At 30.6% G+C, this 17,700-nt stretch overlaps 1 protein-coding gene and 1 long non-coding RNA gene across 7 annotated transcripts in view; one reads left to right on the forward strand and one right to left on the reverse strand.

Annotated features, from left to right (window-relative positions):
* The window catches only part of RhoGEF2 (Rho guanine nucleotide exchange factor 2), a 170,353-nt gene that overhangs the window by 36,724 nt on the left and 115,929 nt on the right, over positions 1 to 17,700 (forward strand). For 3 of the 5 annotated variants that reach the window (XM_085194709.1, XM_085194718.1, XM_085194692.1), the window contains exons 2-15: positions 1,440 to 1,542; positions 5,457 to 5,600; positions 6,211 to 6,290; positions 7,251 to 7,341; positions 7,529 to 7,635; positions 8,684 to 9,208; positions 10,398 to 10,491; positions 10,658 to 10,788; positions 11,060 to 11,116; positions 11,591 to 11,691; positions 12,192 to 12,315; positions 12,567 to 12,630; positions 12,909 to 13,081; positions 13,962 to 14,122. In XM_085194709.1, coding sequence (XP_085050835.1) covers positions 1,443 to 1,542; positions 5,457 to 5,600; positions 6,211 to 6,290; positions 7,251 to 7,341; positions 7,529 to 7,635; positions 8,684 to 9,208; positions 10,398 to 10,491; positions 10,658 to 10,788; positions 11,060 to 11,116; positions 11,591 to 11,691; positions 12,192 to 12,315; positions 12,567 to 12,630; positions 12,909 to 13,081; positions 13,962 to 14,122 — 1,952 coding nt within the window. In that variant the 5' untranslated portion in view covers positions 1,440 to 1,442. The remainder of the gene's footprint in view (positions 1 to 1,439; positions 1,543 to 5,456; positions 5,601 to 6,210; positions 6,291 to 7,250; positions 7,342 to 7,528; positions 7,636 to 8,683; positions 9,209 to 10,397; positions 10,492 to 10,657; positions 10,789 to 11,059; positions 11,117 to 11,590; positions 11,692 to 12,191; positions 12,316 to 12,566; positions 12,631 to 12,908; positions 13,082 to 13,961; positions 14,123 to 17,700) is intronic. The other 2 variants (XM_085194700.1, XM_085194728.1) reach the window with 2 other exon arrangements.
* Positions 2,666 to 4,591, reverse strand: LOC146541076 (uncharacterized). Of its 2 annotated transcripts, none has more exons than XR_014878574.1 (3): positions 4,061 to 4,591; positions 3,719 to 3,862; positions 2,666 to 3,561 (listed from the first exon to the last, which is right to left on the reverse strand). It is a non-coding gene; the product is annotated as an uncharacterized LOC146541076 (long non-coding RNA). The 2 variants fall into 2 exon arrangements; XR_014878573.1 differs by having other exon boundaries at positions 2,666 to 3,518; positions 4,061 to 4,588.

Genomic DNA, 17,700 nt, shown 5'->3' on the forward strand with positions numbered 1-17,700 from the left:
TGATTTATTGTCATTTTTTCACTCTGGTAACAAGACAAATGCAGCGTTAAGTTCCGCCATTTAACATGCCATCGCTCGAAAATTGAGAACTGATACAACGTCATGTATGTTATAATGTTTATCAGTATACCAGGTGAAAAAATTGTTTTTTTTTATTGTTCCTCGTCCACATACTCTCGTATGTGTACACCTTCTTAAAAGTACTATATTATTTTACATGAACACTGTACACTATTATACTGTTGTATATGTAATTAGAAAAGTGATTTATCATTTACTGGAATTTTCACTCTTAATGCATACGGATATTGCTATGGAGAAAATTGGTGTACGTAATTCGCATACATTATGTTACTGACGAACCATCGTGAAAGTTGAATTAGAATACAAATGGTCGCCATATCACTTGCATTGTTCTTATACGCGAATTGTTTTTGTATAGTAATCTAATATGTAGGTCATTTTTATTATTTTCCTTTACATTTTGAATGTTGCTATTTGCTAAAGTGCCTCTATAACCAAATTGAATTTAGTTGACATCGATCTTGATATAGTTGTGGCGCAGTGGTTAAGTATTTGAGTGAATTTCGAAGTTGTAATATCAAATTCTATTCCAAATTATATTTATAATAGAACAGTTATGCCGCTTTGTTTCATTCTTCATTTCTTTAATTTTTTGGTTTTTTTATGTCAGCTTTTTGCTATTTCTAGTAGCTCGACTGGGGTAGAGCAAATAAACCCTATGTTGCGACACTCTGTTTTTATTTTCATTCATTCATTCTCGTCATCTCACCATCATTAATTCTCCATATGAGAACCGAACTCATAATCATCGCCACGACCGCCTCAATTTTATGTAGTATAATTTTATGTACCTACTCTATTATGTATATACTCGTACATTATAGAAAACAATAATAACCACATAAATTTAGGCCGATATTTGTAAATCACTCTCAAGTCAGAGATCCATCTTGACATGACATTTTCATTCATAGATATTTAATTTATGAATGAAAACGGTACCTATAGAAAGATATTTGACTTAAAAGCGGTTTAAAAATACGAACCTTTTGCATTTTAAATTTTTTTTTTCATATATTTGTATGTTTCTATAGTAAATCTCATAAGCTGATGCTTGACATGATTGTCAAGATCGCTCCAGTCTGGATGCAAGCGTAATTCTTGAAATACTAGCCGACGTCTGGTCCAGGGACCTAGATAACTGAATTAGTATTTGTTACATCATTCTCATAATGCTTCGTGCCTAATTGAACGTTCTTCATATCTAGTTCATAGTATACTAGAGCATTTGTGATTCTATTTGTAAACTTGCATTATGTCGTCGATCAATCGAGTTTGTACCTACATAGTCTTTCTGCATATTAAATTGATATATTATTTAACTTTATTATAAAAAGTAATATGTTTGTTTGCAGGTGATGCTGGGCGGGGCGGTAGGCGAGGGGTCGCCGGGCGGCGAGGACCTGCTCACCGTCACCGTTGTGCGGGACGAACACGGCTACGGGATGAAGGTCTCAGGTAATATCTATTGATACGTATCTTATCTTTACTTGTTTTGTGGGTTAGGTAAGATCAAAATTTAAATATTTTATATTCAATTAGGCCATTATATTTGAGTCGTCAATGTCAGTAAAGTCATGCATGTTATCACCAGCTCGGAAGACAGTTCTGCTGAGAAGAACCGGCAAGATCTCTATAGTTACTAACAAACATTATCTTCCCGAGTTGCCATCCACAGAGTTTAAATATTAGCACTATAATCATTATAGTAATCTTGGTTTTAATAGTAAGCTTTATTTAATTATATTAAAAAGTTAACAATTGAATGTATTCAAAACGTTTTCTAAAGCTTTACTTTGTCATTCCAAAATAATATAAGTACCAATTATACAGACAATATTATAAAGATATTTACATACATTCAATTTAAACCTTACATTTTATTATATTACATAAATTTCCTATAAAATATCCACTAGTAGTTATTAATTTACACTTTTATTAACGCAATAACCACCTTATAAGAAGCTAAATTACCGAGATCCGTGCGGCTTTGCGCTAACATTAGGTACTTACTATTTACATATTTGCGAAAGAATTAGTTGCGGGGGCGTATTTAATGATGCCTTTGAAATTCTTACCGGTACAGGTGCGTACATAGTAAATGGGCTGATCCGGTTCTGATTAAACTTTGATTTGTCTATATTCTGAAGATTTATTTTAATCTTTTATCTGGTTTTTTATCATTTTACGCCCGAAATTAATAATGTATCTCCGATCTCCAGTTAACGTCCATCTTGGAATGTTCGACATATCTATCCAATCTCTAACCTGCATGCCAATAACCATTCCGGATAATGTCAACTTATCATCAAAAGTGGATTGCAGGGCCCTCCCTGCGGTAACGATAGTGTCGTTTTACGTATCTTTTTTTAATTAACAAAATCCTAATATATATGCTAAATTAAATTTAAAATTAATTATTATTACTTATAAAAGTCCTATAAAAACTATTTTTAATAAAATAATAAATCTTTAAGTCCCAAAATATTAAAAAAGAATAAAAATTAATAATATTAAAACACTTTTTAAAACTTAATGCAATATGCTTAGGTGCGTACAATGGAACTTGAACATGTCATTTTGACAGCATATGTTTTTATAATATAATAATTAATTGTTAGTTTTAAGATACTTTATTCCTAACCCATTTTCATGTATAAATTATTAAACATAACTTGAAACGCCATAAAATTACAACTAAACTGAACTAAAGATAATTATTTTAATTTCATTAATGGAGTCCGGCATAGTAAGGTAAGTATCGTATGTATTCATAATTTTGTTTATTAAGTTTAAATATACATGCAAAAAATTATATAAAGGCGTTAGCCTCTAAAGAATTTTTGAATTCATTATAATATTAATATCGCTTTGCTTGGCTATTTCAATTTCATATTGTTTATTGCTACATTGGATAACAAAGAATAAAATTTGAGATTAAGTGCAAGATTATTATTTTAACTTATATTGATGAATGCTTTATTGAACAATGAACTAATAAATATTTTATTTTTTTCAGTAAAAACAAAACAGTGATTGCAAGAAATTCACTAAATATTTTGTAGCTTATAAGAAATGTATGGAGAATAAAGCTGATAAAATTACTAAACATGGAGCAAGCTAGAATTAAGAAATAAAAAATATTTATATAAAGAGACAAATAAAAAAATAGGTTACATTTTTTAATAATAAAAAAATTACAATACAATGTGTGTTTTCCTTATTCACCCCCAAGAACAAGTAAAACTATGATTAACTAACAATCTTCTCGCTTAAGTAATTAATAAATATAAAATATTTGAATAATTATTCATCTTATAAAACAATTATTTACGTCCTTTCTGTGATATCTTATATTGCAGCGCTGTCCTCATTATCTATCATGTCATGAAGGTATTTCCATTCCTGGTACTTCCTCCAAATTAAGATCTCTGCAAATGGAGTGCCGTAATATGAAATTATCTTGCAAATGTTCTAAAAATATAAAATTTCTATATTAGGTATATAATTCATGAATATTAATAAGTTTAATACTATTTACACATCATACTAATAAATTATAATAAGATTTTTTTTATATGGTCCGTCCCCTTTTTTCCATACCATAGGTAATATTAGGTTAACATAATACCTTTCTATTATGTTCCTGGTTTAATATATGCTTGCTTGCAGCTTTGCTTTAGTACTTGGATTAAGAACTTGTGTTAATAAATATGGTCTATTTGGTACTTTACTTCCATTGATTACCATAATGTCTTGCATCACATTTTGCTGCCTATAATAAAATATAAAATATTATTTTACAAATATATGAGATAGTAATTTGGAAAATCAGCAACTGAAATTAATAAGCCCAGAGCTCAAATTAAGAAATGAAATGGTAATTAGTAACTAAGATTAAGTATACAAAAAAAAGTTTCCATAATTTGCCTGCTTTTGTAAAGAAAACTTTATATAACTTAATAATACTCACATGGCGATTAAACACATAAGTGTTCGAGTGCAATCAATTGCAGCAATAACTCCAGGAAAGGCACCAACTTGATAGAAGTTTTTAGCACTCTCTTGATATATTTTTATATGCTCACTGCATATATTTGTAATTGCTGACACTGACTACATAACACTATCATTACTATCACTCGAAGAAATGTCACTCCACATATTTATTTACTTTAAAAATCAAATATAATATAAATGCAATTTTGCAATCCGGGGATATGATAAAGTAAACCCCAAAATATGTCGGATCGCAATTAGCTGTCATTTTTGCTATCCAACGTAATGTCAAAATGGACAGATCGTTTATTGGCACGCACAAGCTGTAACTTTCATACAAAGTTCCCTCTTCATCTCCAGTTAGTCCTCCCAACGATAGATTGAAGTTAAAGATTGAAAATGAAGTACTTCGATAGGTTATTGGCAAGCTAAACTCAAAAAATAGATTGATATTTTAATCTATGGTAGCAATTTATGGATTAGGATCGATTATTAACATTGGGCGTTAGTTGGTGACTCATAATGCAAACTAATGAGTGTCAGATGTATCAGAGATTTTAACTGAACTTAGCTTCACGCTGTATCCCTGGCGGAGAGTACGGAGGGCCAAACGCCACGATATCAACCTCTTCATACATGCCCGCCGGGGGCTCAAAAAATTCTACTCACAGATTTTTTGCATAAAAATATTTTTTCTTTCTTTGGCCTGTGGGGAATGAGGCTTTGTATATTTTTGAGACTGGATTTTCCTGCTTTCTCCTGTATTGGACACGAGTTTACGAGTCGCAAGAATTTTAAACAAATATATATGACAATATACGTAATATTTATATCGTAATACCAAGCCGGGAAAGCAGCTCGCATTACATTTCTAATTGCTGCTTTTCTTAATGAGATTTAAATACGCCACATACCATGCGTTTTAAAACACAAACACCATAAAAATATTATATACATTAGTGGATAAGCTTAATAAAGGTTGTGTGTGTTGTCTAGTGTTAGAAAAGGTTGTATTTTTTTATTGTGTCTTAATTTAAATTAAAATATTAAGTTTTATTATTGATACTCAGATTTTAATACATTTTTTTTTCTATAATGTGTTAAAATTTGACAATCAAAAATAAAAGTTAATATTTGTAAGAGAGAAATTATCTAAAGAATATAATAATTATTTTTTAAATGTGTTTCCATATTTTCTTTAATATTGTTTGTTCAACTTACTCTCGGAAGGTACTTCTATTGTGAAGAGACAATGAAAGGTCAATAGTTAATCTTTTATAATTTGTTCATAAGTGTATAACAACTTTAGGCGGTAAATATTTTGACTTCACTGTTGTCCAAAAACTAATATGTATATATTAACATTCCAGGTGACAACCCAGTATACGTGCAGTCAGTCAAAGAGCACGGTGCCGCGTGGCGCGCCGGTCTGCGAGCTGGTGACCGTATCCTCAAAGTTGACTCCGTGCCAGTACATCATCACACTCATCAGCAAGTTGTACATATGATACGAGGTGAGGAAAGCTTTATGCTGTTTCTTTTATGAGAATTCACTTTCAGACTTAAATATAATTTAGTCTGAATCTCTATATCAATAGTTATTTGGTACTAATAACTGTTGTTAGATGGAAATTCTATATATTTTTCGCATACTTTATGATAAGCTATGTTTTCATCAGTTTTTGTAAATTGATTTGGTACACATTTGTTTATTGATGCGTGTCGTACGGGGTTAGGTATAATGAAATAAACAATGTCAGCTATTGATTTATCTCACGGTAAACAATGACATTACTAATTATATTCAATAGCCTAGGATCAACGGTCCTCTCGCTGTCTTATATATGTTGCCAAGCTGATGTGTTGTTACGTTGCTAGGAACGCATATTTGATGTATTATATTAGTGACATAGGTATATATAACACATGCCAAACTATGGCAGCGTGATGGCTTTATATAAATATTTTTTTACCTATATTCCAATATTGAGAAAATAGGGCGTTTCGTACTGTCGCTTAGAAAAAAGATTTTGGTTATAAAATATTTATATGTGGTGTAATATATTAAAACCATGGAAATTATTTCGGTATATATATTTATGTTGGTTTATTCGTGTGTTCCAGCAAATCCCTCCACCGTGTTAACAGTACAACAGAATTTATCCAGGCACAAAACGCCCATCACGGCGCCGGTGCCTGTCAATGTAAGTATTTCTTTATAACATAGTATAATGTTGATTAAAATTAGATTTATTATTGTTTATGACTGTCATGTGCCTTCTGATAAATGATAATGGATAATAAGTTATTGGTAACAGTTCTTCTACTGTAATATTAAAATGCTTTAGTTCATTTATATGTTTTCACATTTAAGTGATATTAAGATAATAAAAATTGGTAGGTATTAATATATGGAATACTAACGTCAAAAAAAATTGTTTATGTTTGAGCACGACTGCGGAGTTAACCATAAATAAATTTTATATTATTTGTTCGTAACTTACGAGCACGGTATATTTCCACACGTCATATAATTATTGTATTATATTTACAATGTACATATCCCTAATATATTGGTACAGGAACACCTAAATTGTCTATTTTAAATGTAATTAACCTTTAATTGTTCGTTGCAGAATCGTAATAGTAATTGTTCACGTTTGTCGGTTTTCCATTCGCTCTCCGTCCGCTCTGTTGGCTACATGTTCCATGTGAATATAAGAAAAAAAATGTTGATTTATAATTTTATGTTATTTTTCTATTTGAAAAGTGTTTTTAAATTTATTTAAGTATTTTTGTTTTATTTATTTAAATTTATAATGCTTTAATTATTTCCTGTGTTCTATGAAGTTGTTAGAGAAGCTTGTTAAGAGACATTTTCAAATCGAACTTATGCGTGTATTTTTATTTTGAATATAAATATTAATTCTTTTATCTAAAACTAAGAAGTAGAACTACTAAACTTGTTATTTTTATTTTCTTATTAAGAATAATGTATAGCTCAACCAACACAGCTAGATTATAAAAAATACCAGTTATTTTTAACATGTCACATCAACTAGTACGGATAATCGACACTCTCCTGTGGATGCTATATTTTAATAGTTATTGGTTAAATTTTAATGGATATTGAAATATTTATATGCAACTTTATTAATTTGCAGCAAGAGAAGCTCCGTCAGCTAGAAGTGTCAAAAGTGCACACGATGCGTCTCATGTTGGAGAAGGAACAGAAGTATATGAGAGATCTAAGGAGTAAGTGATTGATGTTTTGTATTTTTTTTTCATGTTCACTCTTAGGATGTGAAGTATTTACAAAAAAATACTTAACCCGGCGCTTTGCTTCTTCTTCTTACCAAAGCAAAGAAATGAAAATATAAAAAAAAATATTCCCTTAATATTCCCATTTAAAAGTTAATATTTTTAACTTCAACATTTTCAGATGAGCTTCTCAAAGTGCCAGACGTGCGTAAACAAGCGCAACTAGACGCTGCGGAACAACGCTGTGCGCTATTACAACATGAAATTGACAATATTACTGCGGGACAGGTATTTACTACTACTATTACTACTAGAAGTACTCGCTAGTACTATTTGTAGTAGGTGCGACTACGTCATGTATTCTAGTTGTATTATTGTATTGTTATAGTATATGCGTACTGATTGTGTTGAAATTGTTATCTTTATAGATTAGTTTCAGTCATTTTTGAATTTTAAGATGTTATTTATATTGTGAACGATAATATATAAGAATATATGCAAACTGATAAGAATTCCCTTGTTATTTATTTTATAATATTATATAAAGTTATTTGTTTATTTCCGTTAACGTTTATTAATAAAGATACAAATCTTCATTAATCAAATCTACATTAACATTATAAACAAACAATACGCATATATTACAAAAGTAAAAAGCAATTAGAAGCTAAATTCATTCAACACTATGCAGAGAGCGTGTATAGAGAACACAACTAATTGTGCCTCGGTCGCAGCCAGTTCACATTATTCTGATCATTCGTCAATTCATCATTTTTATGTGTTTTTTTTTTGTTTGTTTACTTTTAATGATTCAGAAGAAAAATGACAAGTTTTTTTACTGAATTGTATTAGAAAAGGCGAAAATAAATTGCATAGGTATTTATTTAAATTACATGTGCTATAATGATTTTGTATAATGACTAACTTATTAATGGGTTTTCTAAGGTTTTTAATGATTTTGTCATTTTGTCTGCTTTTATGCATGTTTAATGTTCGTCATTTATGTGAATTGTGATGTCATTTTTTAGATATTTATGTATAATAAACGTTTTTTTATAATCTTAGAGAAAAACTATTGGAAACATTAAATATGTATACACAGATAAGAAAGAAAGATAATAATAAAATATATTTTCGCCTCCTTGTAACTCGGTGTGCTGTATTTATTTGCCATATTGTTTTTTTTATTTAATTCTTTTTTGGTTTACAATAAGTGATGGAGATTTAAAATTTTAAATTAAAGTAATGAATATTTATTTTCATTGGCCCAAAAATTATATCTTCTAATTTACGGTAGTTTAGATCTCCATTATTTGATATAAAAACACAATTTTAGCCGGAACCAGTGACCCCAACGACACCGACAACACCAAAACTGTCACGAAAAGATCCAGAAAAAAATGTTAATATGGGATTTCTGAGTGGCTTACCTAGATCCTTAAGCAATTTAACAGGACAGAGCTTAAGAAACTTACGGCAAGCAAGACAAAAACAAGAAACTCCTTTAGTTCGGCAAAATTCAGATGAAACACACAATCTAAAACAAATGCTGAGTTCAAGGAATCGTATCCCGACCACTTGTTTGGACAACACGCCGCCGCCATTACCACCACGTTCGACTGAACGACCGAAACGGAATACAATGAGTCCAGTGAGCCCATTGAACCCATTGAACCCAATGAGCCCAATGAACCCAAGTCCTCAAATTAAATATAAGAAACCAAACCCAATGCACCAATCGATGCCGGAAGATAAGTTTCTGAAATCTTCTCATTCGTTAGAAGAAGAAGGTCCTCAACCGAATTCCATAGCATTGCAAATGAGTTATCCTCTTGTGAATGTTCCCCCGCCGCCCTTACAGGTAAGATATTACTTATCGGGATCAAATAGTTTAGTTTTTTGTAGTTTTTGCCCAATAAAGTCGTGGGTTCATTTTCCCTAGCGTATTAATTAAATAAAAATATTTACTAAATATAAAAGAAAATAATTAAATGTTTTTTTTTTTAATTAACAGATTGGATGGGTTCTAAAAGAACTAAAGGTCATACCTAAATGTAACTAAGCATATTTATCTAAAAGTCATATATTATTAAATAAAAATCAATTAATTATTATATATAATGCCTGTTGTCCCGAAGATTCTGCTGATTTTTGGTCCAAACTAAAACTGCGTTCACTAATTCATAAGACCTTACTTTGGGGAGGTCCAAATTTCATTACTGAATATTTGAATTAATTTCCCATAAATTATTTGATCCCGTTCAATATTTTTTTTCTTTGGTGAAGGTGTTTTTTTATTTCACAAAGCTATTTTAGAATTTTAGTTATTTTTAATTTCTATATTGAAAAAAAAAATTTTTTTACACAATTCATCATTCATTTTATATTCAAGCTATTGATGTAGCTTTTTGATTATAATTTTGCTATTTGTTATTAGTAGATAATTGAGTCACGTGTTTTAGAAAAAAAATCTTTAATATTACTTTATTTATCCTGACGTATATTTTTTTGTTGTAACCTTTATTTATTGTATATTAATGTTAAGACTTCTTTCTGTGCGTCAATTTTTCGCTTTTAAATGTAATTGTTGAAAAGTTAACTCTATGTTTTTGTAACTAACAGATATTTATAATGGATTGTGAAGTAATTGTGGCGTTTCCTATTTAAGTAAACAGATTAAAATAATATAATTCTACTTGCGATCAATAGAAAATATAGTTAAATATGTTATAACTCATATTATTTTTGAGTCATATTTCGTATGGTATGGTATTGGATATATGGATATTCAAATTCGTATTCACAGCTAGCATTATTAAGTGTTTATAAACTATCAATCTTTATTATTCTTACCTCTAATATGATTTGATATGACAATCATCGCGTAGGTACTGTATTTCTAACTAGACTATTTAAGTCAAACTCAAATAATTTTATTCAAAATTTACATACTTAATTTTGTTGAACATCAATTAATGTATTATAATTTATATATAACTTAATATATTTATAATCACATAATATAATTTAATATTATGATACACAATTAGAATGGCATACAGACGGACAACAGAAATGCGGTCCCCATACTACACGTACGCAGTCAGTCTTCTCCGGAACATTTAGACCATGATTTGCCTAGAAGTGAGTATTTTTTATTTATTGCTTTTATATTTTTGGGTTTTGTATGTTAATTCTTGAATAAAAAGTAAACTAATACATTATTTATTATTAATATAAAATATATTTTTTTAATATATTCCTTTTTGTCTTTTATATACAGACATACAGATATTTCTTTTTTTTTCAGCATCAGCAAGCGGTATAATACCATCGGAAAAAGAAACATGGATGCGAGGAACTCCACCTCCAGGAACACCGCCACCGCCGTATTTGAACCCGCATCCGGCGCATTTGCATACGAATAATCAAAATGCACAGGTGATTAACTTTTATTTATTTTTCATGTTTGATGTTTGAATATTATTATATAAAGTCGATTATCGCAAAACAATGTATAATTAATTAAACTAATGATAAAAATGCTTCATTTGAGACACATTTGCCATTTTGGTTTTATTTAAATAAGACAAATAATTCTACCATATCGGTTTTACATTTGTGCGAAGATATGTTTATATTTACGATTTTAAAACTGTGCTGTCTAAAATGGTATGACAAAACATGACCTTATTATTGTTTTTGTTTTCAGCCGTGTATAGACTCACAAAGAGCCATCATATCTATGGAGGAAGACGACCCACCTTCGGTAAGTATTTAAGTACATTTGTATCTAAAATGTTTCCCTACTGCTTAGAAAGCCTTTTGCAGTGACATTGTATTTGTTGTAGCAACACCACTTTGTCTTAAATGTCATCAATGTATTATCACGAATATTTGTAAATAGTAATCTGTGGACTAGTTTTTGGATCACGCTCCAATCTGTACTAATGTTATAAAACTGAAGAGTTTGTTTAGTTGAATACACTAATCTCAGGAATTAGTGGTTGGTTTTGTTTTTTTTTTTGCTTTGGATAGTCGTATGTGATACTCTACGAGTGGTTATTTTCATGTAATCAGGCGTGCGAAACCGCTGTTCAAAAGCTAGTTTTTTATAATCTTATAATTTATTGGACTGTTTGATTGTTCTATTGATAGGATTTTTTAATATCTTCAACAAAAATGCTACAAAACAATAATAAATTATTTATTTTACTAGATTTTTGTGTATTTGTTGTTACAGGATTGCTCAACACATTCTGGATTGTTCTCAAATCTTCGTTCAGTAAGAGAGTCTAAGGCGAGAATGGCGGTACTGATCAATTGGTTGTTGGGAGAAAGGAGGTATTTATTATAAATATGTGTTCTTATATTATTAATTAATATTTTTTGTATGAGTAGAAGATTCTTACTTTTAGACATTATTTTTAGTATTGAAAAGGGAATAATTTATGATGATTTAATACAATTATGTTATATTTATTTTTATTAAAAGTAAACACAAATATATATTATAGAGACAGACACTTTGGAGTTAACTCAATTATATAAATAACATAATTGAAATAGCTCTTAATCTGTCTAACTGTAAACGTGATGTCTGTGGGTTCGATGCCCAGTCTGGGAAATTATTATATTTTTAATATTTTCATTTACCCGTTAGTAAATATAAATAAAGTTTAACACGCAATGTCTCGAAAATTGTTCCGTACGTGGAACGGAGTGTCTTCACACTTATTTCCCTCTATCTACCCTTTTTAAATGCGGGATACAGCGTGACACCAAAAAATAAAAAAAAAAATTAATAAAAGTAATTTTAAACACATAACACTTTTTTTACCCAGATGTGCGTGTGCCAGTCTTGTACTAGTGTTAACAGATGCGTATCGTAGTGCAACGGGTGCTGCGCCGCACACGCTGCGACGGTGGGCCTATGAAATACAGTCCACATTCTTGATGCCTGATGCTGTATGTATACTTATTCTTATATATTTACAAGAATAATATGTATTATATGTGCTATTAATAAATAAATTGATTGCTATTGGTGTTGTTTATTGTGTTACGCTTATGTGGATGTTTTTACTCTCATAAAACTCCAAGTTTAAAGAAATCTGCGTTAATGATTTTCTGAATAATAATGTTAAAAACAAATTAATATTCATAATATATTTATGAAATGTTAGCATATTTTATTATCTACTTTTTATTTTCTCTAGATTTTACATTTGAACGGCGTGGATGAGAATATGGCTAACGAAATTGAACATGTACTGGTTAACGGTGAGTTATTATTGTAACATGTTTCATGATTTTATAAGTAATTAAACTTTTTACATCACAATCAATCTCGTTATTTTTTTCGCAAATATAATGTTTGAGCAAGATAAATAACAATAATTTAAAAAGTAAATGCTTTTTTTGCAACTGAAATGGATAAAAAAATGAAAATTGATTTCTTGTGTTGTTATTGCACTCAAATGGTTTTTTTTTCATATGTATTTTCTATCATTACTTCATATAGACATTAAATATATATCAATCAATATTGATACAAACAGAACATGATAAAGAAGAACTCCTCCGCAACGTGTTCCGCAAAGCTCGGAGACACGCAAAGGACGAGCTCGCAAAGCAACTGAGCGAGTTTCAGGTGAAGAGGCAAGTCGGGCTGTCGGCCTTATATGCTCCGGATGATGCGGTGCTGCTGAGGTGTATGCAGGATAAGGATCAGGTAGGTGACGGATTGTTGATAGGATAGGTGATACGTTTTTGTTGTATTCCGTTTGTAGTATATTATTATATAGTTTCTAGATCATTTAAAAATTTGTAAGAGCACTGGTACCCATAACACAAGTTAAATCTTACAATGGGTACCAGAGTTCATAAAACCAGAGTGAAATTATTTAATTGAATGCTGTAATAAATAGGATTGATTCATTGTATCTGGTGACTGTATTCATACATGTTTGGCAATAAACTTTCATTTCATTTCAGTATGGTGGGTATAGGGAATCTTGTGTTAGGGCAATTCGTTTTCGATTTTTTGTTTTTTTTTTGGACTTTTGCGGTCGAGTGATTATTTAACTTTGACAATGCCTCATCCCTCGAAAGTTCGGAGGATAGTGGCAATTGGAGTGTCATAATAGTAGATTCTCTCTGCCTACTCTACAATGCGGAATTCAGCGTGAAACGAAAAAAATGTCGCTTATATTTATGAGATGTAAGCAGATAGGATTATTCTTTGAGTCGTTTTTGGGGACTTATAATTTGTTCTTAGCATCGATTTAGAATTTATTAATATGCTTAGGTAAATTTTTCCTTAAAATAGTGTCAAATAGTTTTATTATTTTAATCTAATCATTATACTATACTGATGTAATTAGACAGTGTTCGATAAAACTATGCGAGGGTAGTTAGTTAGATGGCATCAATTACTTTACATAGCAAGTGGAAAATAGTGTGTTTAATAAGAAATTGTCTGCCTATTTTACTATATAAAATCTACAAACTTAAAAAACTTACAATACTAAGAAAACTTTCTGAGACATTGCGTTGAAAACCCCTACTAACATACCCCAACTACACAACTAATATAACTCTTTCTCCTCTAGGAGCGCACAGTGGTAGAGCGCCTCATGTGCCAACGCCTCAGTGCCCTTGCGAGTGCGGGCGCAGGCGCGGGCGCCGCGTGCTGCGCCAACGCCGCCTCACCGGACGCGCACGCAACACTGCTCGCGGCGCTCACCGCCGCCGCCATGTGCTTGGATTGCAGGTGATGTTCGTTGTGCTAGGTTAGGGTATCTATATCCTTACATGCATTTCTTTTTTTTTTCTCGAAAGGGAAGTCTTCAAAAGATATCCAATCTTAATTTACTAATTAATGTAATATAATACTGGTATTTTGTTTCCATTAAACAAAACACTATCAAATTAAGTAACATTGTTCTCATCTTACAAATTTTCCTGTTTCTTTATTTGAACCCCCCACCAGAACGTATTGACGTTATTGAGAAAACGTAACGGTCCTCTTAGAATATGTATTGATATATTACAGTTTTCTCGTACGAGTACCGTTTTCTCACCAAGTTTCAACTATACCATAAAACTTGTTTAGCGTTTGTCAATGGGTGCGCTTATCATATCACACAAATTGATAACAAATTTTTAAAAACGAATAGTCTCGTGTAAAAATAATATAATATATATAATAATAATAATAATAAAAAATAATTTATTTCTCCACACATAGTAAAGTATACAAAAAAGTTGTGTATATTTAGGTACATAACAATATTATTTACTATCATGTGAGACTGACGCTTGTACTAAGCTCAGAGCCTGTATTACTAGTCGCCAGGATCTCACTCGCAGAAATGGATAAAAATGCTGGTATGCACCGATATTATAATTACAGAGGTGATAAACAAGGGATAGAGAAACGAATACAATATATATACTACAACAATAGGTACATTAAGTAACAATGTAAATACATTAGGATTATAGATATTGGTCGCTATTGCAGAATAATGAGTAAGTTAGATGTTGTGCTTAGGTGCGTGAACGTGTAAGTGTAGAAGTGCGTGTTTGTATATGAGTATGATTGTATATGTGTGTGTTTGTATATGTGTATGTTTGTGTGTGTGGGTGTGTGTGTGTATGTAGATGTGTTTTGTTTTGATTAGGTAGTGATAATTTTTTCAGTGCAGTCATATGATATGCCTAATAACCATTCAGTGAGAAGTTTTTTTGTTTTAAATTTATTGCACCTGTAGAAAAATAGTTTCGCATTTAACTTATTATAAAGGAAGCTACCCAGAAAGCAATAGAATTTGTGTGAAAAATTTGTTCTGTGAGTAGTAGTAGGGCACACTTTACCTTTCCTCCGTTTAGTTGCATTTTCTTTTGGGATATAAGATAGCTCGGCGTGTTTTTTTAATATAGTTTGAAGGATAAATAGTTGTCTCACTGTGAGTACATTCCACAGTTTATAAAGATCGTTAGTGGGATACAGGATAGGAAGAAAAGCACTTACTTTTAAAATGGCTCGTTGAGCCCTTTCAACTTTTAGCATATGGGACTTGTACGACCCTCCCCAAGATGTGATGCAGTAACTAATGAGAGATTGGCAAATGGCAAAGTATACGGTTTTTAGTATCTCACGATCTGCGATGTGCCTCAGGTTTTTAAAGATGACAATTAACTTCCGTAGTCTTACTGAGAGATTCTTGAGATGAGGCTCGAAGCTTAAATTGTGGTCAATGTCCACTCCCAAGTATTTAACCACTTCAGCCCGTTGGAGAGTATTGCAAGAACAGAGAGACAGGTGTGGGAGCATACAAGTGTGAGCGAAGAGCTGGAAATGAGAAGGAAGAGATAGTTTGTGAATAGAAAAGGTAAGATATTTAGTTTTCTCGATGTTCAGAGTCAAGAGATGATCATTCAGCCAATTCCCAACCTTGTTCAAACCCTCCTGAGCATAAGAGAATACTTCTTCCCAAGATTTGGCTTTAAAAATGAGTGCTGTAATCTAATATGTAATGTAATAATCTTTAATTTAAAGTAAAAAGGGCGTTTTTACTTTGAAAAATTCTTACATGACATATTTACTATATAAATATTTATTTTATTTTAGTATTTCGAGTTTTGTAGACGTCAAATTACGAGTATATTTTGAGTTTTTCAAAGAATTGTCTTACTCGGTAATGAGTAAATTAGTCGTTAATCGAATTTATTACTAATATGTAATATATTTCATATTCATATTAATTCCCAACCGGAAAATGTTGGTTTTATTTATTTATAGTTGTAATAATCTGTTTGCGGGTAAATATAAAATTATTGACATATGTTAGTCAACGTTCGGGCGAGTCTTGTCAGTTAGTGTTACGTTCGTGCTATAATATACATTATATTTTATTTAAATATATATATATTAGTGTTATTGTATACATTTTTAGAAGTTTCTGTATTGTTTCAGTGTGTTAAAGTGTTAATTTTTACAAATGCTGGTTGATAAGTGCCATTGTTGTGTAGATTATGTTTTTTTTTGTTGTTATAAGTGACAAACATTTTGGATTTTTTAAAGTGCGATTTCAATAAGAACATTGTTTTGATATATTATTTACAGGTTCTCGATATTTTCGTGTTTTTAGTTAAAAATTGTGTTAATTTTATGCTATTTGTTCGTAGAATATTATCATTTCTATACTTGTACATTGACGTGGGATTTCCTGTAATTGTTTTAATATGACATTAAATTTCCTCTTATAAATAAAAGTTGAATTTATATTCATATTATTTTAAATGTATAAGTTACGTATGACACGTGCTAAGTGCGGGAGCCGGGAACTCTGACCGCTGGTTCCCTATAATTCCCTTACCTTCTTTGATGAATGGACTAAACAACACAAAAATATTTTTTTAATTCGAACCAACAGTTCCTGAGATTAGCACGTACAATCAAACGAACGTCTCATCTTTATAGCATTAGTATAAATATAAAGATAATGGTGAATATTTTGGAAGATATAAGCGAAGAGAACGCTAAGGAGATCAGGCGAAAGTGGTGGCAATCGCCTAAGAGTAAAAAGAAGAAAACTAAGTAAGATTATGTTTATTTTAGGATTATGTGTGTATCTTTGTGGTCAGCCGTTTTCAGAGGCGTTGTTCTAGTTGACAAAATGATACAAGCAACGTCTACTAATATGATTAATTTCATATTTTGTTTAATTTTTAAAGTTATTTCTTATTTGTCTTAGATAAATTTTTAATTTTTAATTAGTTTCACGTCATATTCTGCCCATAGCTAGCTAGGCAGAAGGAAAGAATGGCGAAACTCAACGCCGCCCTTTGCCTCGTTATCAGGGCGAGGACATGTGCCACTGCGTCACGAAGTGCTCATATTGCTTTTTATGATTTAAATTATATTATGTTACTTTATTATCACTTCATATTTTAATATTTTATATTTTTATATTATTTATAAAGAGCATGTGTAATATGTTATAATTATAAAGTGTTTTTTGTAATTTATTTATAACAGGTTAGTATTCGTTGACTGTGATGACAACGGGGGAATTATATTTTAATACGTGTTCACCTTTTATATTTATTTATATACTTTGTGAGCTTTTATTATTTTTTTGAATTTTTATACTAAAAATCCTTATCGAGAATATATTTTGCTTTTTATTTATGATGCTTTATAATGATTAAAAAAATATTTCATACAAAATTTACAAATAAAATTTTTTGAACCTGCGCCTTTAGAAAACCGTCCAAGCTGTTGCACCGCTAAGTCATACGTTCGTAACTGTGTAACATTTTAAAAGGTTAATATATTAAATA

The sequence above is a fragment of the Heliconius melpomene genome, chromosome 1 (assembly GCF_056956725.1).
Source record: "Heliconius melpomene rosina isolate 202511_hmr_F chromosome 1, ASM5695672v1, whole genome shotgun sequence".
NCBI classification, from domain to species: Eukaryota; Metazoa; Arthropoda; class Insecta; order Lepidoptera; family Nymphalidae; genus Heliconius; species Heliconius melpomene.